The sequence below is a fragment of the Xyrauchen texanus genome, chromosome 8, assembly GCF_025860055.1.
Source record: "Xyrauchen texanus isolate HMW12.3.18 chromosome 8, RBS_HiC_50CHRs, whole genome shotgun sequence".
Lineage (NCBI taxonomy): Eukaryota > Metazoa > Chordata > Actinopteri > Cypriniformes > Catostomidae > Xyrauchen > Xyrauchen texanus.
The window spans coordinates 18,211,225-18,237,895 of NC_068283.1; the positions used below are offsets into that span (position 1 = coordinate 18,211,225).

Below are 26,671 nucleotides of genomic sequence, written 5' to 3' on the forward strand. Positions count from 1 at the left end.
CAATGAAACAGGCACAGTTCCTGCCTCTGAAGGCAAAGTTTTCCAGCTTTTGGATGCAGCCTATCTGTTTGAACAATAAACAGCAGACGGTAGGAGTGTTCGAAAAAGCTGTAAAAAAAAACAATGTTTATTTATGAAAGTTTGGTGAAGCTAGCCATGCAGAAATTACATAATTCAGCTTTAAGTTTGCAAGGCATAAAAACACATACACAAGATCAACGAATGTGAGATGTGGTGACAACACACTGCCCCAAATGGGCAAGTGACAGTTCCATCAAATGGCCTAAAGATTTCTCAAAGGCCATCTTTTTTTATTTTTTTATTAACATTGTTATTGATTCATAGACCTAACACAAAGGAAAAACCACAACATATATATAATGAATCACATTGAACATTGAACCCCCACTATAACCCTCCCCCCCTTGTGTGTGTGTGTTACTCCCAAAAACAATACAGAGCAGGTGGCACAGCTGTAAATACCTATAGAACTCCGATCTGGGAATCCCAAAAACCTCACTCTTATACAGATCACTGAGTGTAGTAAACCCCATCACAATCCACTCTGACCAACAGAATGGAGACTTACACATAATTTAGGGTTCATCCATATGCTTGAGGCAACATTTAAATACATTTCAGAATTAAACGGCCTATGCAGCTTGCTGAAATGTAATCTGGGACGCTTAAAATTCCAAAATCAGAGAGGGGTACATCTACAGGGAGAGATTTTAACCGGTAGTTACATTTTGGAATACAATTCATTTTAATAACATTAACCTTCCCAATCATAGATAAATGTAATGAAGCCCACCCAGCAGACCATCTTTGTCAGTGATTCCTGAGTTCTGTAGAGTCTACATAGCTCAATGACTTATTCAAAACCCGTAATGGAGGAGAATGTTTAGCTAGTTCAGAGCAAGCACACACCTGCTCTATGTGTCGACAGTGCATGCTATTAGATGATCTGAGTTAAGTAGTGTTGCCACTTTACTGTGTTGTTAAAGGCTGCACTACAAAGAACTTGGGAAAAACCCACCCAAGTAGATTGATGTTACCATGCTGGAAGAGGACAGTGAGGAATGTGTTGGAGTGGAGGTGAAGATTACTGGTGCTGCTGGCTGTAATAGGGCTTGGAAGTCCCATTAGAACACCTATCAGCACAAGTGAGAAAAACGTGCTCACTCTCACACTGAAATGTTTGCCTTCAAAGACCCAGGTTTCATTTTCTCTGGGACAGTTTCCCATTTTAAAGCTAGCAATGCAATGAAAAAGTATTGTTAAAAATAATAGTTTTACATTTCTACATTTAAATTTTCTCTTTCAAAAACAAGAATGAAATTTTCTGTGATATTTTCTTTTTTTAAATATTTTTTTACTTCAGAAGAACTAAAAATAAAAGTCTGTCAAACTTTTTACTGTTTCTGGCTGTGTGTAGCACCTGCATCTCTGCAAATCCTAACAAAGGAAGTAACCACAATATTCTCAGCGAGTCCACTGTATTTCACTAGGTGGGCAGAATTTCGGGTAGGCTAGCGGAAGTGCGATTGGTTGTCGTTTTGTGTGTAACAGGTCTCTGCTTGCTTGCGTGACATTCGGTTAGATCCTTCCTTTTTAATAATTGTCTTCAAAATTCCTTGGACAATGTGTGCAGTTAATGGTTATTCTAATAATCAAGCGAAACTAAAGTTTTATCTAAAACGGCAATTTTATGATCAGAAACCACTCGCAAAGCGCTCCAGTCCCAGATGCTGCTTCTTCCATCGGCTGCCTACAGAAGGATTGACTTAGGAACATCTGTTTGAAAAAGCTTGGAATAATTTATTTGTGTACTCTTTTCACTTTATTGGCAAGAAATCAGCAGCTGGGATTACTAATATTATCCACCGTTACTGTCCGGCTACGATAGATATCCAGAGATGGAGCTCAATTAATTACATATAAATTATAGCATTATTATGCTTACAGGTGTGTGTACTTGTGCTGAAAGTTCATTAGAAATTTTTAGTTTGTTCATTTCTATTCAGCGTTGGCCTTTGTGAATGCTTTAAATGTTTTGAAATGGCATTATTACTGAGAATTAAAAGGAACGGTATTTTACCTGTACTGTACCAGTACTGACAATATTTTCAACTGTTTTCATGCTGTGATGCTAAATGGATCAATTCTACAGTGAAAGACCATCATTTTTAGATAAAACATGTACAGTTACAGTAGTGAGATGTTTTATCCCATTTGAAATTATCAGTATTCTGATTTCCTCTTTCCTGAATTTTTCCTGCCTGCAATTCACTTTCTTTTGAGTGTCTTTGCAGAATATGCTTGTCTTCCCTTAAGGGGAAGAGGTGATTTGGAAAAGGTTGTGGACATTAATTCAGTATCAATTAAATTTAATTGTAGAGTGCTTTTAATACATACTGTTTTATAGTTGCTTTACAGATAACATTGCACTTGTGTTCAATGTTTATAATGTATGTTGTTATTTTTGAACAGTACAGTTTATTGTGTGGCTGCTAAGACATCGTTATTTCCTACATAAGAACAATAAATTCAACCTATCAACAGGATCAATTGCTCAGTCAACACTAAAACATTTAATATAGGTTATATCTTTTAGATACAGAGATTATGTATGTAAACTAACAATTATAATGCAAGATTGAGCTTACTACACATTCATCTCCCGCAACATATTTGTATTTTATCCAAAAAATGACAGCATGACATTATCATTGCCTGAGTCCTGTAATACACGAGCATCCTGCTGTCTGGACCTCTCCGGTATCTGCAGTAAGTACATTATCTCGGTACAACAAACTCATCAGTTTCTGACTAGACTCAATTCATGCCTTAAAATATCCATAATTATCAACAGTTTTCAAAACATTACCAACATTACAGCTGTGAAGGTGCTAATAGGCTACATAGATTTTAAGGTTAGTCTGCTCAGGTTCTTCCATCGATGGATAAAGACTCAACAAAATATCTAAAATGCCTATATATTTGTGATATTTGGCTATCATCCTGAAACCCGTAATCATTAACAGATGGGGGAATATTGCCTCGCTATAATTCTGTGATCATTTGTTCTGAAGTTTCTGTCATTTTTAAAGCTGCGTTAGTACATAACATAATGATTGTATATGCTTAACCGGAAGTTCCGACATTGCATGCTAACGCATATGGGGAGTGTCCTTCCACACAACCTAGTTGAAACCTGTCTACAATAACGGCAATATTCTAATATTGGCTGTGGTGTTTGAGCCCCGCCATTTTAGGTGCGAAGCTGTCTGCTATAAAAGCAGGTGCACAAACACCATTCCTCAGAATTTACTTACTGAGGGACAAGGAGCGCATTACTCACACCTCAGAAGAACTGTGATTCTTGTAGTTTGGCCAGCGTTCGCAATGACTCATTCCCTTCGTTTCAGGGAACCGAGGTTATGTACTGGAAGTCGCCCAGCTGAAAAGCCGTTACGGGGCAGTACGCTGTCAGAGACAAAGCCTCGGATTTAGACCAGTTGTCTCTGTATCATGAGAACTTAGAAAAGGAATAATAATTCTGTGGAGGCAAGGCATAGATCTAGTAGTGTCAGAGATGAATAATAAAATATCGTCTGCGTAAAGCAAAAGCTTATGTGCCATACCTCCCGCCACCACTCCTGGAAAATCATCCTCCTTTCTTATCGTGGCTGCTAATGGTTCCAAGGCAAGACAGAACAATTGTCAACAATAAAGTAACTTAATCCATCCAATAAAACTACTCCCGAACCCATATATTTCCAAAATCTTATAAAGATAATCCCTTTCTACCATATCAAACCTTTTCAGCACCAAGTGAGATGGCAGCGACCGGAGTCTCATCATTCGCCACTGAACACATTATATTGATGAAACGCCTAATGTTATCAGAAGAGCTGCGGACCCGAATAAACCCCACCTGATCTATATGTATAAGAGGTGTCATAACTTTACTTAATCGGTCAGCCAATATTTCCACATGGAGTGGTGGTGGTGTAGTGGTCTAAGCACATAACTGGTAATCAGAAGAACCCTGGTTCAAGCCCCACAGCAACCACCATTGTGTCCTTGAGCAAGGCACTTAACTCCAGGTTGCTCCAGGGGGATTGTCCCTGCAATAAGGGCTCTGTAAGTCGCTTTGGATAAAAGTGTCTGCCAAATGTATAAATATAAATATTTGGATCTTTGTCCTTTTTAAGAATCAGACTGATCTGGGCTTGTGTCATGGTTGGAAGAAGCTTTGCATTCTTTAATGATTCCATATAAACTTCTAACAAAAGTGGAGCCAGTTCTGTAGCATAAGATATAAAATATTCAGCAGCAAAACCATCTGGCCCTGGAGCCTTGCCTGTAGGCAAGGCCTTAATTAACTCGCCAAGCTCCTCCAAGTTTATCTCAGAATCAAGAGAATTAATTTGCTCAGTCGACAATTTAGGGAGTTCTAACGGTTCCACAAAATCTTCATCGGTAGATGAAAACGTGGAACTAAAGAGATCAAGATAGAATTCTTTAAAAGCATTTTTAATATCAGTGGTTGAGGTAAATATTTCACCACCAGCATATTTCACTGAGGGAATGGTTGAAAAATACTCTCTCTGCTTTATACTCAAGCTGCTATGCAGCACAAAAAGAAACAAAAAAGGCGCTCCGTTTCCTCGGACAGTTAAGTGAATTTTCAGTGAGTCGGTCCACTCCACTGCAACGTGAGTAGCACAAAAAATCGTAGTCACTCCAATGACTTTATGAAGGACATTGCTATCTGGGGACATGTGAATGTGTTATGGTCATCCTTAACATCTATTCTCAATTTGGCTGGGAACATCAGTGGAAAAGCGACCTTCCATTGATGAAATTCATAAAGTCTGGGAACAAGAAAATGCTGTGGTTCTTCCAAGAAGCCTTCCTTTACTCCTCGAGAGCTTTATCGGATGATCTCAGAAATGTGGCCAGAATTGATCGGGGCCTGTCTCCTTCAGCGGGTCGCCGAGCCCTTCTGAGCTCACTCAATTTCCAGCTTATGGCCTATATGTCGATCAGACTCAGAAAGAGCCCATTCAGGAAATTCACCATATCCTGACCCTTTTCATTCTCAGGAATTCCAACCATACGGATGTTATTCTGCCAGCTACGTTCTATCCTCTAGTTTCTCCCAGACATGCTCCAAATCCACCTTAGTCACTATCGGATTAGCAGATAATTCCCTCACCGATGACTCCAGATAACCGTTTCTCAAATCCCCCACACTTGTAACCACCTCAGTGGATTTAGTCTCCATGGCAGTGATCCATCGACGTATTACAGCAAGATTCTCCAAGACAGCAATTACCTTTTTCAGCATTGCCGACATGTTCAACACTTCTCGTCGAATTTCCCTCATTTCTCCTACATGGGGATGTCTTTTAATGTCTCTAGAGCCCATTCATTTTTAATTTTTTTGACATATTGTCCTCCTAGAACTGTTTGTATTAAAACTAGCAAAGTGCCGTTCACACGTCCGAACCTCGGGAGTCACGCGACCCGAGGCCAGTTTGATTCTAAGAGCCAGAAAGAGAGTGGAAAATTATCATATACAATTATATTAGTTCTGCTTTTGGCACACAAAAAAGCCTTTACATTATAAGTGAACCTTAAGGAGGAAAATTAAATAACCAAAAATAAATAATGAATGTATGATAAGAGTCCTTTAATGTCTTTTGATCTGAAGCTTGTACTGATCAGTATAGCAGACTTGTATAATTTTTCTGAAGGGTCTGAAGCCACATGGGCTGGTCATTAAGTGTCATTAAGTGATAATAGCCAGCTTTTATTCTGTGTGGAGTCCAGACACAAGCATGTTATGCAATTATGAGTGGATGACTAATCTGTGTAAAAAGATCTTAAAGTATCATGTAATAATGTTTGATTATGCACGGATGCAAATCCTGTAATATATGTATGTCACCATGTGTCTACCACAAGACAATGTTTGGTAGTATTTTATAATAACTTTAGTTCAGATCAGTAACATTTACAAATATTTTAACATTATAGAATGCTTAACAGTACATTAATTAAATAAATTGTTCACCCAAAATGTATCTGTCATTCACTCTTCCTCATGTTGTTCCAAACCCCTGTGACTTTTATTTTCTTATGTAGAACACAGTTATTTACAGGATGTCTAGAATGCTCTTTTTCATAATTGGGACTTGGGCTGTCATGATCCAGAAATGCCATAAAGCTAAATAAAAGTAGTTAATTGTGCTTGTGCCCTATATTCCAAGTCTTCTGAAGCTTTAAGATAGCTTAATGTGATGAACAGAATGAATTTTAAAGCTTTATTCACAGAAAATCTTCTCCTCTAAAATCATATTCGTAGTCACATTCAATTCAAATATGGCACTTTAACGTCATGACGTCTCAGTCTTGAAGCACCATATTTATATTTAATGCAACTGAATGTAGAATATGTGATGTAATATGAAGTACTATTATGATATAGTGCTTTTATTAAATTTTTGGAGCACAACAGCCCCAGTTCCAATTATGAAAATGAGCACTCTGCATTCTGTAAAAAAAAATTGTGCCTGTTCCACAAAACAAACAACATGAGGGTGAGTAAATGATGGCAGAATTTTCAAGTGAACTAAGCCCTTTAAGAGGTCATAGCATGACAATTTTTAAAAGTTAATAAAATATACCATGTAGTAATAACAATTGTTACTTGTATGACATAAAAAGAGATTACCCATTCATAACAGATTACAAATAGAATTCTTCTTTAACAAATCAAGAAACACTTTTTTAATTCTTAAGAGACAGAGAGTGGAAAATGGTAATGTAAAACGAAAGTATGATTTGTTTATTGTGTACCAGATTCCCCTTGGAGAGTGTACTTGCCTAATGTGGACCCCACTGTGACAGGGGCCATGGTGAAGAGACTTACTCCAGCCCGCTCATACCAGTTCAGGGTCTGTGCGGTCAACCAGGTGGGCAAAGGACAGTACAGCACTGAAACCAACAGGTATGAGGCCATGCTTGTCAACAGCAACATAAGTTGTTGTATAGTTCATTGTACTGCTATAATCTTCAGTTTATTATTTTTACGGTCATGCTTCATGAATAGCAAGCCCATTATATTCCAGCATCACTCTGTTGCCACCAATCAGGACTGTCATTGTTTAAATCTGTGTTCTATCAATGATCTGCTGCCCACAGTGCGTCTTTCTGAGCCTGAAATCACAGGACACTGAGCTGTTTCTCTCTCAGGCTGTGAGTGGCAGGCCTCTGCTTTTACCTCTGGCTCTAATCAGACCCACAAGCTGCTCGCTTTCACAGGCCTGCAGGTGGCAGACACCTCAATCCCAATGGCTCCACCTACTCTTATATGCTTTACACTTGGCAAAACACCCAATTTCTTTTTTCTAATTTTTAAAATGAATAATATTTATTTAATAAGTATTCAACCTAGTTTTCATGTACTTTCACACACACACACACACACACACACACACACACACACACACACACACACACACATGTTGTGTTTCCATGTTTTATGGGGACTTTCCATAGACATAATGGTTTTTATACTGTACAAACTTTATATTCTATCCCCTAAACCTAACACTACCCCTAAACCTAACCCTTACAGAAAACTTTCTGCATTTTTACATTTTCAAAAAACATAATTTAGTATGATTTATAAGCTGTTTTCCTCATGGGGACCGACAAAATGTCCCCACAAGGTCAAAAATTTTGGGTTTTACTATCCTTATGGGGACATTTGGTCCCCACAAAGTGATAAATACACGCTCACACACACACACACACACACACACACACACAGTGCATTCAGAAAGTATTCTGATAACTTTATTTTGTTCACATATTGATATGTTGCAGCCTTATGCTAAAATTCATTTTTAGTTAACATCAATCGACATTCCATATTCCATATATAAAAAGCACAAATATCACATTGACCCTTATCTCACTACTAAGTTGAAGCACCTTTGGCAGCGATTACAGCCTCAAGTCGTTTTTGGTATGATGCAACAAGCATTGCACAACTGGATTTGGGGATTTTCTGCTATTCTTCTCTGCAGTTCCTCTCAAGCTCTGTCAGGTTGGATGGGACCATCAGTGTCTCCCCAGAGATGATCGATTGGGTTCAAGTCCAGGCTCAGGCCTTCGCAACAGTCACAACATTCACAGAGTTGTCCCTAAGCCACACTTGCGTTGTCTTGGCTGTGTGCTTAGGGTAATTGTCCTGTTGGAAGGTGAACCTTCGGCCCAGTCTGAGGTTCTGAGTGCTCTTGTTATGCAGTGGGAAGTCAGGAGAAGGCAGACGGGAGGTGCGGTTCCAACTGCGGTTTTTATTAACAAGCATAAACAGATAAACAAACACGGGGACAAAAGAAAAGTCCACAATGGGAAAAATAAACTCAAACACAAAATAACACACGGGTGAACACAAGTTGACAAACATCCACGAAGGGCAAGGAAACCTCGGACGAACACGAATTAACATCAGGCGCATGAACAGCAAACATGGAACGATAACGAACCACAAAGGAAAGGGAAAACAACAGGGTTTAAATAGACAGACACAATGAAGACTAAAAGAGACACAGGTGAGAACAATGATGAGTGCAGGCAGAGAGGGAGGTCGGGAATTGTGGGAAATGTAGTTTATACAAGGACAGTGAAACACGGGGCGGACAACAAGGAAAACGTGACATGGAACGTGATCAGTGGAGAGTGAAACAGAAAACACGGGGCAGATAACACGGGATCGTAACAGCTCTGGACCAGGTTTTCATTAAGGATATCTCTGTATTTTGCTGCTTTCAGCTTTCCATCAACCCTGACCTGTCCCCCACTCCCTGCCACTGAAAAACACCCCCACAGCATGATGTTACCAACACCATGCTTCACTGTTGGGATGGCATTGCACAGGTGATGAGCGGTGCCTGGTTTTCTCCAGATATGATTCTTGGAATTGAGACCAAACAGTTCCAATCTTTGTTTCATCAGTCTGAGAGTCCTTTAGGTGCTTTTTTCCAACTCCAAGTGGGCTTTCACGGGTCTTGCACTGAGGAGAGGCTTCTACAAGTTTCTCCTATCTCCACATGTGATCACTGGAGCTCAACTCGAGTGACCATCGGGTTCTTGGTCACCTCTCTTACCAAGACCCTTACCTCCGATTGCTCATTTTGGCTTGGCAGCCAGCTCAATTTCCTGGTTTTTCCAAACTTCCATTTAAGAATTATGTATGCCACTGTGCTCATGGGAACCTTGATTTTTTTGTAGTCTTCCCCAGATCTGTGCCTTGACACAATCCTGTCTCTGAGCACTGCAGGAAGTTCCTTTTGACCTCATGGCTTGGTTTTTGCTCTGATATGCATTTTCAGCTGTGAGACCTTATATAGAAAATCATGTCCAATCAATTGAATTTGCCACAGATGGACTCTTAATAAATGTGTAGAAACATCTCAAAGATGATGCAGAGAAATGGGATTCATCTGAGCTAAATTTTAAGTGTCATAGCAAAGGGTCTGAATACTTCAGTTTTTTCTTTTTAATATATTTTTTTATATTTTTGTTTTGTCAAAATATATTTAGTATGTGTTTTATGGCCCTATCTCAGTGTCCTTAATTATTTAAATTTTTTTACTAATCAAGTTTAAACTTGATTTTCTCAAAAATACAAACATATACATACACATTGCTCACGTATTATTGTAACACAATTTGTGCTGAATACAGTTTAATGAGACTCTTGCAATTAATATTGTGTAAGTAACTGAAATAAGCACAAATGTCAGGGCATGTCAAAACATCTCCAGGATCCAAAAAATGCCTCAGACTCCAGAAGGTTAAAGGAATATTTCACCCAAAAATAACAATTCTGCCATATACGCACCCTCATTTCATTCCAAATAAATGCACAACTTTCTTTAAATATTTGAAAAATATCCTGGCCACTTTTCCATTTAATGAAAGGGAAAGGGAAGTGGGGATGTCAAGATCCAAAGTAACCAAAAAGCACTATAAAAGCATCATAAGAGTAGTCCATATGACTTGTGTTTTATATTAAAAGTCTTCTGAAGCCATATGAAAGCTTTTTGCAAGTAAAATACCAAAATTTAAATTGTTCGTTCACCCAAAAATGAAAATTCTCTGAAATGAAAAATTAAAGAAGACTTTCTTCTGTTGAACACATTTGAAGAAAAATATCTCCGCTCAGTAGGTCCTTAAAATGCAAGTGAATGGTGAATCGACTTTAGAAGCTCCAAAAATCACAGACAGTCAGCATAAACGTCATCTATACGACTCCAGCAGTTAAATGAATCTATTATAACGCGACAAGATCACTTCTGGTGTGAAAAAGATCAATATTTAAGTACTTTTTAACTATAACGCATTACTTCCATTTAGCAACAGAATGAACATGTGACGTATTCGCATAACATGGCATGGGCACATGGACAGATCTGGCATGGGCGTGCGTCACAGCCGGAAAAGCAGCCCTGTTTACAAGTGAGAAGGAGTAATGCTGTATGCTTCGTTTTCTTTGGTTTTGATCTGTATTTTGATTTGCACTCTTTATCTGAAGTCATTTGGATGACGTATATGCTGACTGTCTGTTCTTTTTGTAGCTTCAAAAGTCTAATCACCATCCACTTGTATTTTAAAGACATACTGGTCTAAGATATTTTTCTATTTTTCTTCAAATTATTTCTGGTGAAGAAAGAAAGACTTACACACCTGGGATATCATGACGGTGAGTCAATGATGAGAGAATTTTCATATTTGGTTTTAATGGAAAATCTTCCACCCTAGCATCTTTCCTATCTCGACTTTCAGTTAAAACCTATTATATAAATAGCTGCTTAAACATTTTCCTCTGTGTGTTTGCTGAAAGCTAAACAGGTGATAGAGAGCAACAAAAAATGGAAAAGAATCTTCAGGCAAGCTCAATGAAACGAAAGAGGTATCTGTGCCTTTGCCCTTGCAGCGGAAAAAGATGTTCCATTTACGTTTGTGTGAATAATGAAAGCGTTCAAAGAAATGCAAAGAGTAGTTAATGACGAAGCGATTTAAAGGAAACCATGCAATCAGCATGAGGCAGTCAGATATGTAGAGCGGTAATATCACCTCTCTCCAGACTCCATATCTATTCTCTCCAACTGATGCTTTCTGGCTTATCTGAACACCTGCTCTGCTGAAATAATCTCATCATGTCTATGCCTTTCCATGCAAAGTGAATGTTGAAATGATTTTTGACTTTCGGACCACTTCATGAATACAATATTTGTTAGTTTGTCTTTGAAAAATATTTATGTCACCCAGGCTCATGTAAATTGTAATCTGATATTAAATTCTAAATTTTTAATTCTGACATTACAATTTAAAGACCCACAGTAGATTCTTAACTCAACCTCAATTAATGCTTCACTGTGTTAGACGTGCTCACGGTAGACATTTAATGGCTTTATTTGGTAAATTATATTCTGGATTTGACTATTCAAGTTTAGCCAGTTAAAAGCATTTCATGCCTGAAATGTTGTTGTCATATCTTCATTTATAGTCATCTCATGGAGATTTAAACAATTACTGCTTATTTTTATTTTATTTTAGTATTTTTTTTTTTTGCATGTGTACTCGATATATGTGCGAGTGCTATAGAGTTACATCCTATATTTGGATCCAAATTATGGATCGACAAAAGACTGACAGCAGACTGTTTGTACTGACAGCAATGTGGGACACCATGTGGCGGTATTGTTAGTCATATTACTACTGCTGGTTGCCCATAAAGAGATCTATAACACCTGGAGAGAGCGATTTTATAGCTTTTTCCATTCATCTCAATTGCAGTTGCTTGGCTGGCAGAAAACCCTGAATCTGCCTTCTTTGCTTATGGCGCTCATTTTTGCAACCATGTTTGTTTTTCTTTTTTTTTCGGAGCCATAAATGTACATTTATTTGTCACATGGACAAATCACTTCATGAGCTGCAGGAAAATGGCATCATGACAGTGCTGTTTGCCTGCACCTCAAGAGGACGTACATGTTGGGAATCAGTAGTGCCTCGCCAGTGAGTACATGCACAATACAACACTGAATATTATTTTTAGACAATAACGTGTGAGATCATGTTAAGGCATTAAACATAATTAACATAAACTTTACCGGCGTTCTCGCCAGCTTATCCAAAGCATGCAGGTGTTGTGTAAATGCCTGTTAATGTTTTAATATCAAAAGCAGGGACTAAACGGATGATTTCAAATGTAAGGTAAATGCGTTTTTGTAATTTTTTTTTTTAATAAGCTGTTTTTTTGTTTGTTTTTCAGTGTGTTGTTGGAATGTAAGCACACGAGTAATTCCATTTGCTCTGAATCACTTTTTTAAAAGTGTATTACTTTTTTTTTAAGAAAATTGAACACTGGCCTAAGCAAAATCAATTCCACATTTGATATGCAGTTCTGAGAACACAAGATCAAACTCTGGAAAATTCCTTTAGGATTCCCATATTATGTGCTATCATTAAAATCTCTCTTTAGAGCAAGTCTGTTTCCTGAGAAACAGGAGTTAATACAGAGCACGATAGTTGAAGGGCCCCATCAGTCTTTTACTGCATGCTTGTCTCCTGCTTACTGTCACATCTGTCCATTTTGGGCTTATTAAGCACAAGTAATAGTAAAATGATTTACAAGCCCATAAAAACCCAGCAGTGCAACTCTTCATAATGAGCCATCAACTGCTCACACCAACTACTATTTATCTGCCACAGGTTCTCTGATTGAGAAGAGCTTGGCAAAAGTGGCACAAATTATCCGTCCAATCACAGAAAAGTACAGTGCCCTCCAACCCAGTGCCATTATTGTTGACATAAACTAAAAACAAAAACTATATGAAAACATGTTTTTAACTGAAATAAAAACATAACATAATTGAAAAAAACTGGAACTTTACAAAAATGTATTTTCATGACTCCTGAAATAACTTAAATAAAATAAAAATTATTCTTGAATTCATATGATATGAATAACATTTGAAACCTTTACCCAGCTATATAAGTAAATATGAAAGACAGTGTTAACACTAGACAGCCCTGAGAAATGTAAGTGTTTACAATATTTAAATTATATCAGTTAAATTGGTGACAGCCCTAAAATATTGAAATAGAAACTAAATTAATATAATGAAAAGTTTAACTAAACTGAAATTAGAAAACACTGAAAAGATACTAAAACTAAACTAAAACATTCAGCAAGTGAAAACTGAAGAAGGCAAAACTGAATTGAAAGGATAACTTGAAAATTAAAGTGAAATAAAAACCAAATAAAAAATTCAAAACTATAATATATAATGGGCTTCAACCGTCTCGTTGATACTGAGCTTATTAAAAATTGATTGGCCTCATGTATTGTACAGATAATTGACGTAAGGGGCTGCACCCCAAATCTTTTCTGGATACCTTTGAATATTTTTAATGGGCCCTGCACTCCAATTCATAGACAATTGCCTTGTGTGGTTTATGTTCAAAGGCAGATGTTTAATGACTGGTAGAACATTGCAAGTGTGTAAATACTGCATGACTGTATAAAATGTATTTTCAAAGATCCACCAAGTAGCCTTTCCTTATGGTCATGATTAGGCAGATTTACAGAGCTCTTTCTGAGAAAAGCTCCATGATATTGGTTCTAGAGGGCATTAATTATGAAATAGACTTCTGGGAAGAAATAACAAGTGTGGTAAGAGCTGGTTTAAGAAGACTGACAATAAATCTGAAAGGACCCAATGATCCTATTAAAGTTTAATGCAGATTTAACTGTCTACTAGCATCAGACGCAAAGGGCTGGATGAATCTATCAGCATTATTAAGCATTCAACACTGATTCATTTTTAAACTTCGTTAATTAACAAAATGTACATTCCTTTGGCGTAATGGACTGAACAGTGGTCACAGAATTGTATTTAATGTGTGCTAGCAAATAGCCCACACAGGCAGGCAATTATGTGTTATTTGACATTGCCAATGATCTCATAGCTTAAACTTGCATAAATAAATTACAGACAGTCTTTAAATTATTTCATTACATACATGTTGTAGTAAGGTCTAGTAAGAAGAGACCAATAGGGTTTTTGGTATCAGATTTTGTGGTGCATGCCTCCATTTTGCACATCAGAGCCACTGGTTTGAAAATGGGTACTACAGAGGTCAATCGCAATAACACGTCATCGCTGAAACTGATTTTGAAGTTACTGCCGTTTTCACTCTCTGAATCTGAGCATAATTGAGCCAAACCTGACTGACACAGGAAACATCTAGAAACCTGATTGCTGTCCCAAAAAAAAAAAAAAAAACGAAACCTGTACAGTTTTGAATTTGCACGGTTGTATTAAGGATAGTACTACACAATGCTGTTGATATGCAATGCAGGTGTTTAACTCCGGCATCAACAGGACTTTCAATATGTTTTATCTTGTTTTCGGAGTTTGATTATTTTGATGTGAAATATGTAGGGGTGTGTTTGTTCTTTGATGTTTGCCCAGCGCATATGCATTTTTAAAATCTCACAGTTATAGTCAACAAATGAGAATTGAGACCCTCTAATAAACTACAATATGTGAGCCAAAAGATGTGAAAATGCTCCCTCCTTCTCTCAGGGTGTTACAAATATAGCGCTGCTTTGTAACAGTATTTCCATCAAAGGAAAGGTAACAGATATTTACCACTGTTAAAAAGGACCCCCATTGTGAGGGTTGTCAAAAAAGGGTTGTATTAGCCGGGATGTTCCATTTTTGGCCAAAATTGTTTCCCTGAGGAAAAAAAAGCTGCTGTACTTTTGAGGCAAAAGTAATGCAAAAGAAACCAATGTGTTGCTTCCCGCTGGTATTAACAACAAAGCGTAATTATATACTCCTTAATTAAAATAGTAACACTGTACCTATAAACCATGATTTATCGTGCTAGAAGAAAAATACCCTTAGAAAAAGTAGATAAGGTAAGTCCTGACCTTTCATTGCATCATTGCAAACTGCTAAGTAATATACTGTAGATCTACAATGTGTGTCCATATGTAAACTGGCAATCCCACCCACTGAGCAGGGCAAATCTTCCACCGGACATTTAAAGCACTTCTGTGACCTTCAGAAAACTATTATACTGTATGGTCTTAATAAAAATAAAAAAAATATTCAAATGTTTGAAATTTCTGTGAAGCGCTCAACCTGACAAACGCAATCCTGTACAGACATGCAGCTTCCAGGTAAGCAGCCACAACGGATAAAAAAGGGTTGGGTTGCTTGCAAGAAAATGCAGAGAAAGTGCTTTTGATGATGTGTGTGGATGTGACACAGTGTATCAGGTCTGGGGAATGGACTTCTGACCAGAGGGTTACACTTACACAGCTCACAAGGAATATTACTGTTGCACCCTGGAGCGAGTTGACTAACCTGAGATGCAAGATAGAAGATGGAATGCTGAATCACTTATATAAGATCACTTTGGTTTTGTTCACAAACAAATCTTTAGGACTGACTGTTCACAATGTCCTTTTGTAGTAAGTGGCGACAGCATAGTCGGTTACCGGTGTGTCTTCATTGGTTGCCATAGAAAATTCACTTCCTCCTAAAATTAATAATTTTTATATATATATATATGGGACACCAGATTAAAATACTTTGACAGTGTTTCATGCTGTGCTATTCAGCAGTAGCGCTGATTCTCTGATCTATAGTGTAAAACACTGTGACCAATGTAGTCCGATTCTCAAACAATTGAGTCTTATGAGCCAGTTCTTTTTAATGAATCTGACTTCTGTCATGTCCAGCTCAAAATGAAATAAGAACTGTTAAGTACTTAAGGCTCCTGTCACTCAAATCAGGTTTTTCATGTCAACAATGAACCGATCAGCCACAACATTAAAACTATCTGCCTAATTTGGTGTAGGCCCCTCTCGTGTCACCAATTTTTGGTGATGGTTGGTGCCAGATGGGCTGGTTTGAGAACTTCTAAAACTGTTGATCTCCTGGGATTTTCATGCACAACAGGCTCTAGAATTTACTCTAAATGGTGCCAAAAACAAAAAACATCCAGAGAGCAGCAGTTCTGCAGACGGAAACACCTTGTTGATGAGAGAGGTCACCAGAGAATGGCCAGACTGGTTCGAACTGTCAAAGTCTACGGTAATTCAGATAACCGCTCTGTACCATTGTGTTGAGAAGAATATTATATATATTCTTATTATATAATATATATATATTAAATATTATTCTGAGATGTGGGTTAGGCGCTGTTCTGGCGGCACAAGGGGGACCTGCACAATATTAGGCAGGTGGTTTTAATGTTGTGGCTGATCTGTGTATTACAATGTGTCATAATCATTTAAAGAAAAGGAACGAATGAAATACATTTTTTGTTTGTTTAGAGTTTTTATTTGATATATACGTATTTACAGTAGGACCAATTATAGGATTACATTTGTGACTTTAAAAAGTCTAAGTAAGAAGGTAAGGGTCGTTAACCATTAAGGAATCGGAATTATTAAAAGGAATCGGAATCATTAACTTCCTTACAATTCCCATCCCTAATTATGACATCTAACTGCAGTGCTGAGCTTGTGAGCCACATAAGATGACAAAAGCAACTGAGACAATACTGTATGTTTAACGTTTTAAGGTATTTAAACTGTATTTTGACATTTAAATGCATTAAGTGCCTAAAACCACTAATTTGCTATTTACTGCAATTAAGTGCCATATAGAGTGAGTAAAATGAGTGAAATCAGACACAGCTTCAGACTGAATTGCTCACTTTGTATTAGGTTTTATTTGTGTTGCATCCTGAATGACGAAATAACTACTGAGAATCCGATCAAACTGTTCAGACTAAGACACATTTAAAATATATATATATTTTAACTCTAATTTCAAACTGCATACAGATATGGTTTCTGTCTAGTTTATAAAAATATATTTAATGTTTTAGTTTGTTTTTATTTTTATTTTTTCTTAAATGGATTTCAGTCATATACGCCAAACCATTCGATGTGGTTTACAAAACTTTTGGTTTGTAAAAAGCAGATAAGTTTGTGGTGATAGCAACAGTCTTTTTTTGCAGGCTGATGTTGCGAGAGGAACCACCCAGTGCTCCACCCAAAAACATAGTGGCCAGCGGCAGAACCAATCAGTCTATTATGGTGCAGTGGCAGCCTCCACCGGAGCCTCAGCTCAATGGTGTCTTGAGAGGTTACGTCCTCAGGTACAGCAAGCACAATACCTGATGTAATAAGAGGAAATGCCTCTTTTTAAACAACAATGTGCCATCTGTCCTAGATTCTGTAGCAGAATGTAAAAATAATAATAATAATAATAATAATTTCAGCTTCTTTTTTTCCAGTTGTTTTTATGTTTTCTTGTATATTTTTCAATGCTCTTTTTATTCATTTGGCAGACCAAGAAGTCAAGCATGTTTACTTTTTTTTTATTTTTTACCAAGCATACAGTATATTTGCCATTCCAACTAGATATTGTAGTTGACCTTGTAGCTTTCAGGTCTCTTTTGGTAAAGTTGTTCCCCTGCTGGTGGCCCATACACATTTATAAGATAATCTGATTTAAATGTTTGGCATGTCTGAATGAAAGTGTGTCTAGCCTGTCTCCAGCGATTAGTGTGAAGGCTTTGGCAAAGTGCACTACCAGTCAAACAACCTATTCTCAAACCAGGACAGACCTATTCATATTTTGGATTAATAGTATATTCTATGAAATTAGACAAATGGAAGAATAGGAATTCTGTAGGTACCAAAACAAAACATTTAACAAATCAAGGCTTATCTTATACTGTATTTTAAACTTCATATTTTTTAGCTTCTTCAATTTTGCAATAACATACTTTTGCTTAGATTACTGCTCTGCACACTCTTGGCATTTTCTAAAAAAAAACTTCATGAAGCATGGCATGATGTTATTTAAATATATTGTAAAAAAGTACTATTTATTCTGGCCATTTCTTATTTATTTTAATTAAAAAAAAATTGTTTTGTAAAGAAATTCATATTATGTAGGCATAGTTTATACTTTTCTGCAAAACGATTTTTAGCATTGAAGCACAAGCTATTAAAACCTTTATTCATCAAATCAACTAGTTAATTGACACTTGTAATGTCAATGTAGTATCACTTTCATCACCAGTGTTGGGCCACCTTTACACTGGAAATATTTACACTGTTGTTCATAGCATTCTTCCATCTTGTGGTGTATTTATCACAATTCATGTCCTGAAAAGCATTGCAGTGTTCCTGATAATTATACAGCCTCTGGAATGGCTTCTAACGGTAGCCTGGAAGAAGAAAATCATTGACGTTCACTGTTCCACTGATGCAGGTATCGTCTCGCCGGGCTCCCTGGAGAATTCCAGCATAAGAACATCACCAGCCCTGAGATCAACTACTGCCTCATCACAGAGCTCATCATCTGGACACAGTATGAGATTCAGGTGGCGGCATACACCGGGGCAGGCCTGGGTGTCTTCAGCCAGCCAGTCACTGAGTACACTCTGCAGGGAGGTGAGACCTTGTTTCTTCTGTCACGCGCTCTCTCTCTTTTTAATGCCTAACAGTTGCTGCTTCTATCAGCCTCTATGTTTTCATCTATTCCTTTTCATCAGTGAATCAGCAGAGGCAGATAGCATGCTGGTTTGGTCCGGCTGAGGCAGTACTTGTTTACATGCCCTTACGTAGACGGCACATTTATTTCAGGCCGTGCTCTTCACCCGGCTAACTTCCACGCTAATCCTCTTTAAAATAATTACGGCAATTATCCATCAGATTGCTTTGCTCTTCAGATACTAATTACAACTCAATGAGAAGACTCTGTGAAATCCATCTAAAGATATTTGGAGTGTTTTGATTGGCCATTTGGATGATTATCTGGGGAAAAGGAAATGCATTGACTGCATTAAGAGCTGGAGAGTCTGTCTAATCATTATGTTGGCTTGACAAAGCCAACATACTGTTGTTCTACTAGCTTTGTATAGGGTTTTTCAAAATCCCTAAATGAAGACCAAAATTTCTGACTGTAACACTTCCTAGAGCTTTTAAGCTACATCCACCAAACTTGGCTCACACATTCCGACTGTTCTGGAATGATGTGCTATGTCTTTCTAATTGATCAGACTTTTTCACACAGCAGATGATAAAAAATATAATAAATCTCACAGACTTACATTGACGGAATTTTCAAATAGGCCAATGGAATGTTTGTTAATTTAAAGGAAAAGTTCACCCAAAAATGAAAATGATCTCATCATTTATGATCTCATCATTTACTCACCCTCATAACATCCCAGATGTGTATGACTTTCTTTCATCTGCTGAACCCAAACAAAGATTTTTAGAAGAATATTTCAGCTCTGTAGGTCCATACAATGCAAGTGAGTGGGTGGCAAAATTTTTAAGCTCCAAAATCCACGTAACGGCAACAAAAAAGTACTTATTGACAGAACAACTGTCAATAAGTCAAATGTAACAAACCCACGTACACACTAAACATTTTCGGGAGTGACAATCGCATTTGAATGCAAGAGTGGATCCCATAAATTTTTATTCCATGTGCAGGGCTGGACTGGGACAAAAAAACGGCCCGGGCATTTTGACTAGAGACCGGCCCACCAGGTATTATTGGCAAAGCCATAAAGCCTTTGAATGAAAACAAACGCTGTTCTGACAGCGATGTACACTGTCTTGTTGGTATATATATGTATCAATCTAATAAACTTAAACCTACACCATCCTCCCTATTCTGGTATTCTAAACAGTAATTAGCGGAAAACAAAAGACTGCTTGGTTAAGTTAACCTCCTCCTGAACTGTCTATCTACAACACATGGTGGAAACCTGAAATTAAGACAGAGAAGACTAGAGGTGAGACATGATCATTAATGAATATTAAAATTAATAAAAGACAGATTTAGTGGTATTTTCATATTTATTTACCACATCAACAAACAGCATGGCAGCACAAAATATTTTTTTTTAACATGGCAGCCTTTAAAAAGTGAAAGGAGACAGAGAAAGAAAGGTGAGAAAGAATAACACTTAATTGACTTTTTGATGGCATTTTACACAGTACTGGTACAGTATTTAGAAAATGTTGGAAAATACTGACATCATATACAGTACTTACTTCTTAAGAAATTATGATGGGACCCTGAAAAACAGGACACAAGTAAAAAGGACAGAGAAGGGTGAGAAAGAATGGCATTTGTTGGACTTGCTCATATGATCACACTACTTGTATCTTTATTCCACAAAAATAGCTGAATCATATACAGTAGTACTTACGTAGGAACTTAAAAAGTTGCATGGTCTAGAGAACCTCTTAAAGTATGATTAGACCCTGAAAAACAGGCCAGAGAGGAACAACATATAACAATATATTAAGGACAGATTGTGATTGAATTGTATCACCAAAGACTATTTACTCACTGCATCAATAAAAAGTCACCCACAACACTTCCACAGCAGCAACACTGAACATATCTTAACATATGGAATATGGAAACCTTTAAGAAGTGAAAGGACAGACAGTGAAGGGTGAGAAAGACTTGCACTTAATGGATTTTTTCAGACGATGACACTACTGGTATGTTTACTCTAGAGAAATGGTTGAATCATATTCTATATAGTACTTACTTAAAATGAACCCACTTCAGGCTTCCAAAATTGACTGACAGTCTGAAACGAAACAATGACAGATTAAGGCTGTAAGAAAACTCTCATATTTATATTATCTAATATTTATTCTATCTACTGTCTTATGCATTAAAACCTATTAAAATGAACACATTCTAAGCATTTTCTGAGCACGTGACTTGTTTGAAGTGAAGATAGATACAAAACCTATTCATTTGACTGTACTTTTAGGCAATAACAATAAAGTTGAATTTAATCTTAACTGAAACATAATTAGGAATGTTTTGATAATTTTATTTCACCCCACCAGGTTACAAAAGCAGCTTTCTCAGCAGGTCACTCTTCTCAGCTACCCTGTCAATGACCATGTCGGAGTCCAATGACATGAGAATGTCCTTTTCAGTGGCCATCAGCATAAACATCTCAAGCCTGTTTCCAGACAGGCTGCTTCGAGTCTGCTTTTAATGAATTTGAGTGTAGAGAATGTTCTTTCACAGGCAACCTGAGTGAGAGAGAGGGTCAGCAGGTACTTGTATGCCAGCCCAAGGAGACAGTAGGCATCAGACAGCATGTTGAACCGCCTGAGAATTTGATAGCAGCACAGTGGGCAATTTTTGCAAGAATCACAGCTTTTGGTCACAATTTCACTTTCTTCGTCCCATTCTTCAGATCTATCCTTTGCTGTTCTGGTCCTGTAGTCATCTACATGTGATGTCTTAAGCCTTTCCCACTGTCCAGCAAAACTTTTCAGTTCTGACTGAAGGTTATTTACTGTAGCCCTGCTGTCAAATTTCAGGAGACATGTGCTGAGGTTTACTTAATGATTAATAGCGTGCAGTTATTATAAAGTGTTACCAAAATATCTACCACTAGACCATTTAAGAAGTCAGACAAAACTTTCGGCTCATCGATGGATGCATTTATTTACGGGTTGAGAGAGGCTGCACAGTTTGACCAGAGGGCAGCGAGCGCACACCAGGCTGCCGGATGGTGTTGCTAAGACTTGCAATGTATAACTATTATCAGACCTGGCCTCGAGTCACGGCCCCGACTCTCCCGATTGCCACTCCGCCCTTGCTTAGTTATAATCATTTTTGTTCCGCCTCGTCCCTCGTCTCGTCAACGAAAACTCGAAAACATGTTTTAGTCACCTTAGAGCCAGCCAGCCATTTTTAGCTAGTCATCGTCGCGTTATCGTCATTAAAAAAAGTGTGTCAACTTACCTCAAGTTCAGTTCTGCCACTTGGACCGGCGGCGCCTCGGGTCTCTCCTCCTCCTGCCTCCCTTTCCCTCTTCAACCTGCTGCTGGCCTCCATCACTTGCTAATTTTACTGAAGTGGAAGCTCCACTATAGCCACCACCAAACAACTGTGATATTTTAGCACATTTGGCAGCATCTAACTGAAGGGCTAGTTTCTTTTTTGCCCTAATTTTTTCGGCTCCTCCTTTACGTTTTTTGTTCTCCATTTTTGTTCAGCAGCAATGATATGTGATTGCTGATCCGTTGAAGGGGGAGGGTGCATCTGACCTCCTCGGCTGTAATTGGTCCAGCCCAGAGTCGATCATGACCAATTGGCCAATCCACCACCTTTAATAGTTTATACCGTTGCAAAAAAAACAAAAAACATCGGCCCACAAAAGAAGAAAAATCACCATCGGTATGCCCGATGTGCGAGTTTTATAGGCCGTTCAGACAAAAAAAAAAAAAAATGTAAGTATGTAGGCTACCAGCCCACAAAGCACGTCGGCCCACCGGGCAAATGCCCGAAATGCCCGATGGCCAGTCCACCCCTGTCCATGTGTGTATGAAATACAGGACTGACTCCTGCAAGAGCGGTGAAAATTTGACTATGTGACTGACTGTCTGTTTGACCATATAGCTAGCTAGTTTGCTGTATGTCTTACAGTAATGTCTGCATATTCATCCAACTTAAAACTTTTAAAACTAGTTTAAACTTTCAGACAAAGCTTTGTCAAGCCAAAATCATAATTTGTCTTTACAAACTTTACCTATTTATTTTTAAATTGGCATGTATTATACAGAGTTTGTCAGGAGGTTGAATTATGTTGGTGCATCTTGACTGAACCCACTGAACCCTGATGACATCACAGGTCTTTTTTTTTAAAAGTTTTTATGACTGGTGCTCTACATACCAAATCCTCTGATGTCAAATGATAGCTTTGTTTGAGGAACATACTCAAGTTTTTGTCGTTATTCACTGATAATCTTTCCCTCTGCCATTACTCGCAAATATCATCCACCCTTGTGTTCAATAAATCACAATGTTTGATGTCATTGACAGCAAGTGTCATTACTTCTTATTGTCACATTATCATGTGTGATGCATTGCTTTAAAAAGAAATGCAAGGGGAAGATTATCAGTAAATGACAAGTCATATGGAATACTTTTTATGATACTTTTATGAAAGGTGCTTACAGTAACTTGTCTTTTAGAGTTTGGCTTTTAAAATCACTGTTCTCTTTCTTTGTATGGAAAGAGCTGATAAAAAATTGTAAGTAAACCCTCAGAGTTTCTTAACAGTTTGAAACAGAATGATGGTGAGTAAATGATGACATCATTGTCATTTTGGGCAAAGTTTCTTTAAAAGAGAGACAATATAATTTTTACTTTCAGTTATTATTTTTGTAAAGTTTTTTTTTTTTTTATAAATAATAAAAAAAAAAAGGGCCATGTGCTTTTTCAAACAGCACACATTTTACCTTAAAGAAGGATTTGAGGTAAGCAGTAGTGCCTCTGGTAACCGCAGAGCAGAGACTCTGCTGCATAATGAATGTGTTTACAGCACTTTAAGAGAGAGCTATAATTGGCAGACTTTTAAAAGATATCTTTTCATTCAAAATAAGTCGAAGCTTGACAGGCAACCTGAAAAGATCAGCACCAGAGAGAAAGAAACCGGGCATTCATGAATATGCTTTCTGTATTAATTTTTGTGCCAGGATTTCTTTTTTTATTTTTAATGATTGTACACAACCACTTCCACAAAAAATTCTGTTTTGTACAAGTGATGAGGATTTTCAAATGTATATCACTGACCAACACAGAACACAGTGTCCATAGAGCAAACAAGAAGTATGGCAAACAATCAGAATTCACATCTATGTTGAGATATTTTGTTGTGTTTTGGCTTAGATAAGGCTGAGCCTTTATTTGGTTGCCTCTTGTATCAATTTGGTCTTTGATAAGTATAATAGATATTTAATAGAATGTAAATATCTTTCATCTCTTTTATACTGTTGCTCCCTAGAAAAATGTTGGAAGGAATATCTTGGCACGTCTCAAATGCACCATGAAGTTTGTAAACCAAGCCACTTCATTACAAATAATTATGTTGGCTTGATAAATCCATCGTACTGTCCTAACCAGATGTGATAACATTCCAGCGACAAGCAATCTGTGTGTCTACACTAGACGCAACATGTCACTGCGAAATTCATTCTCTAAAATGATGACAAATGACAATACAATCAGAAATCATGGAACATATGACTGTTTTGAAATTTTTTCGGCAATCCCAGAGAGGATAAATACAAAAGCACACACATAGACAGGGCAGAGTTACTTAATGAATCACTTCTATATTAACTCTGTTTATGTTCACGCAGTACTCCTAAAGTTATTTCCCCAATCTCCATGTGACAGGGAAGCATTGAGAAAGTCAGAGGAAGTTGTTATGTCTCTCATCCCTTCCTCCACCATTCTGAATATATGCGTGTGTCTGTGCATGCGTGTGTGTGTGTACATGTTTATACTACATTGTGGGGACCAAATGTCCCCACAAGGATAGTAAATCCTGAGATCACCTACCTGGTGGGGCCCAGCCAGTGGTCCCCACGAGGGAAATGGCTTATTATAAATACTTTTATTTAAAAATGCAAAAAGGTTTCTGTGAGGGTTAGATTTTGGGGTAGGGTTAGGGGATAGAAATTGCCATTAGATCTGTATAAAATCCATAAATTGTATGGATATCTATGGAGAGTCCCTTCAAAACAAGTTTGTGTATGTGTCACAGAGCTCCGGCTGAAGAGAGCAAGACCTTAAACAGAACAGTAAGTAGGTGCGACACCCTCTGCCAAAATAATGTTGTTCTGAACTGGCTTATGAAATGCCAGATTCAATATACTGTAATAAGAAAGATTTTAGACCCATGACATTTAATTATTGGATGGGGCTGCCCGGCGTGACATAGCAGAAATGGAAACCAAGTCAAATATACTGTTGCTTGGTTTGTGTCGCTGTCACGTCTGGTAAGGACAAAAATTCTGATTACATGGAAGAGATACCACAAACGATTACTTCCTTTTGGGGAGAAAAAAGAGAAGAGGCCACAGCTGGGTCAGCCGGTCCTTATTTTTTGTACAGACGACTTGTCCCTGAGGTGCAGGGGACCATTTGACGTCTACAAGAGCGTTGGGGAGGTTACGTGACAGCATTTTGTGCTGGCCACGAGGCACACAGAGGTCTGCTTGTCTGCACCACTAGTTCATGTTACACAGTTCAGTAGTCGTGGCATTTTGTATAGGGACATCTAGTGTCACTTCATCGACACAATGTTGAGTGAGTGACAAAAGGGGAACGTCTCAGTTACTGTCGTAACCTCCGTTCCTGATGGAGGGAACGAGACTTTGTGTCCCTACTGAAAGGATACAACACAGTGTCACTTCATCGACACATTTACATTTACATTTATGCATTTGGCAGATGCTTTTATCCAAAGCGACTTACACTGCACTTATTACAGGGACAATCCCCCCAGAGCAACCTGGAGTTAAGTGCCTTGCTCAAGGACACAATGGTGGTGGCTGTGGGGCTCGAACCAGCGACCTTCTGATTACCAGTTTACCAGTTATGTGGTTTAGACCACTACACCACCACCACTCCTACACAACATTGAGTGAGTGACAGAAGGGGAACTAGAGTTCTGGCAAACTTGCCGCAAATATGCCACTTATTATTTTCACATGCAGTTGAGCTTGGCCACAAATAATTACCAGAAGTTCACAGCTCTTCACCTGTATTGCCTATATATGTGAATTATGAAACATAAAGCTTATTTAATGGGCAAACTCCAATCGAAAGTGATCATTCCTATGCCCTACTCACTCCGAAGGACGGAGGTCTTGATGTGAGCTCTCCGAAGGGAGCATGGCATTACTGTATGAATATACCCTTTGCTAATAGTCTTGTGGAAGGGTTAGGATGTTACAGAAGTCTAACATACAGTATGTGCTTGCCTCTAGTTCCTACAGCGCCCCCGCAGGGTGTAGAGGCCAAGGCAGTGAATTCAACCATTATCGAATTTTCCTGGAATCCACCACCTCAGCAGTTCATTAATGGCATAAATCAAGGTTACAAGGTAAACCCATTCCACTTCTTGTTTCTTTTGAATCCTGGTGAGGTTGAGCGGTTCAGTTTTTAGTTTGAAAACTCGGAAGAGAATTTTCAAGTCATAGTGTTCCCTCAGGAATCTCCAATGGTTTGTGAGTAAAGTAAGGTCTGTGGTTAACAGTACATTGCGAGACTTTCAAGTGTTTTTGTACAGCATACACTATGGCGTTATTTTTATTTCACCAGAACTTGAATTTGAAAAAGCCTCAGAATTCATGATCATGAGTGTAAATTGATGTTATTGAAAAATGTTGCTGTTAATTTGTAATATTTTATAATATTTTGTGTGAATTCACTTAAAAAATAAGGTCTTAATATTCAGGTTGTTTAATACGGGTTGAGAAATTCAGGTGGCAAAATTTGAGGATGATATCCGAGAATGCAAGGAAGAGCAAACAAGCGTCAGTGTAATCCATCTCTCTCTTGGACAATTGCAAAGCAATGGCAACAGCTCAAAGGTAATTTTAAACAACTGTGACAGTAACATTGTGAAAACACAAAAAGGTATACTTTAGTATTCTGTGTATATTCCGTTCATTCAGTTTCATTTTTTA

At 37.9% G+C, this 26,671-nt stretch overlaps 1 protein-coding gene and 1 long non-coding RNA gene across 5 annotated transcripts in view; one reads left to right on the plus strand and one right to left on the minus strand.

Annotated features, from left to right (window-relative positions):
• Window positions 1–26,671, plus strand: part of LOC127647329 (protein sidekick-1-like) — a 474,624-nt gene that overhangs the window by 362,224 nt on the left and 85,729 nt on the right. For all 4 annotated transcript variants that reach the window (XM_052131502.1, XM_052131501.1, XM_052131503.1 and 1 more), the window contains exons 15-18: window positions 6,877–7,024; window positions 17,137–17,277; window positions 18,402–18,583; window positions 25,970–26,085. In XM_052131502.1, coding sequence (XP_051987462.1) covers window positions 6,877–7,024; window positions 17,137–17,277; window positions 18,402–18,583; window positions 25,970–26,085 — 587 coding nt within the window. The remainder of the gene's footprint in view (window positions 1–6,876; window positions 7,025–17,136; window positions 17,278–18,401; window positions 18,584–25,969; window positions 26,086–26,671) is intronic.
• LOC127647332 (uncharacterized) lies at window positions 20,358–20,842 on the minus strand. The gene is made up of 3 exons (XR_007971046.1): window positions 20,710–20,842; window positions 20,503–20,579; window positions 20,358–20,413 (listed from the first exon to the last, which is right to left on the minus strand). It is a non-coding gene; the product is annotated as an uncharacterized LOC127647332 (long non-coding RNA).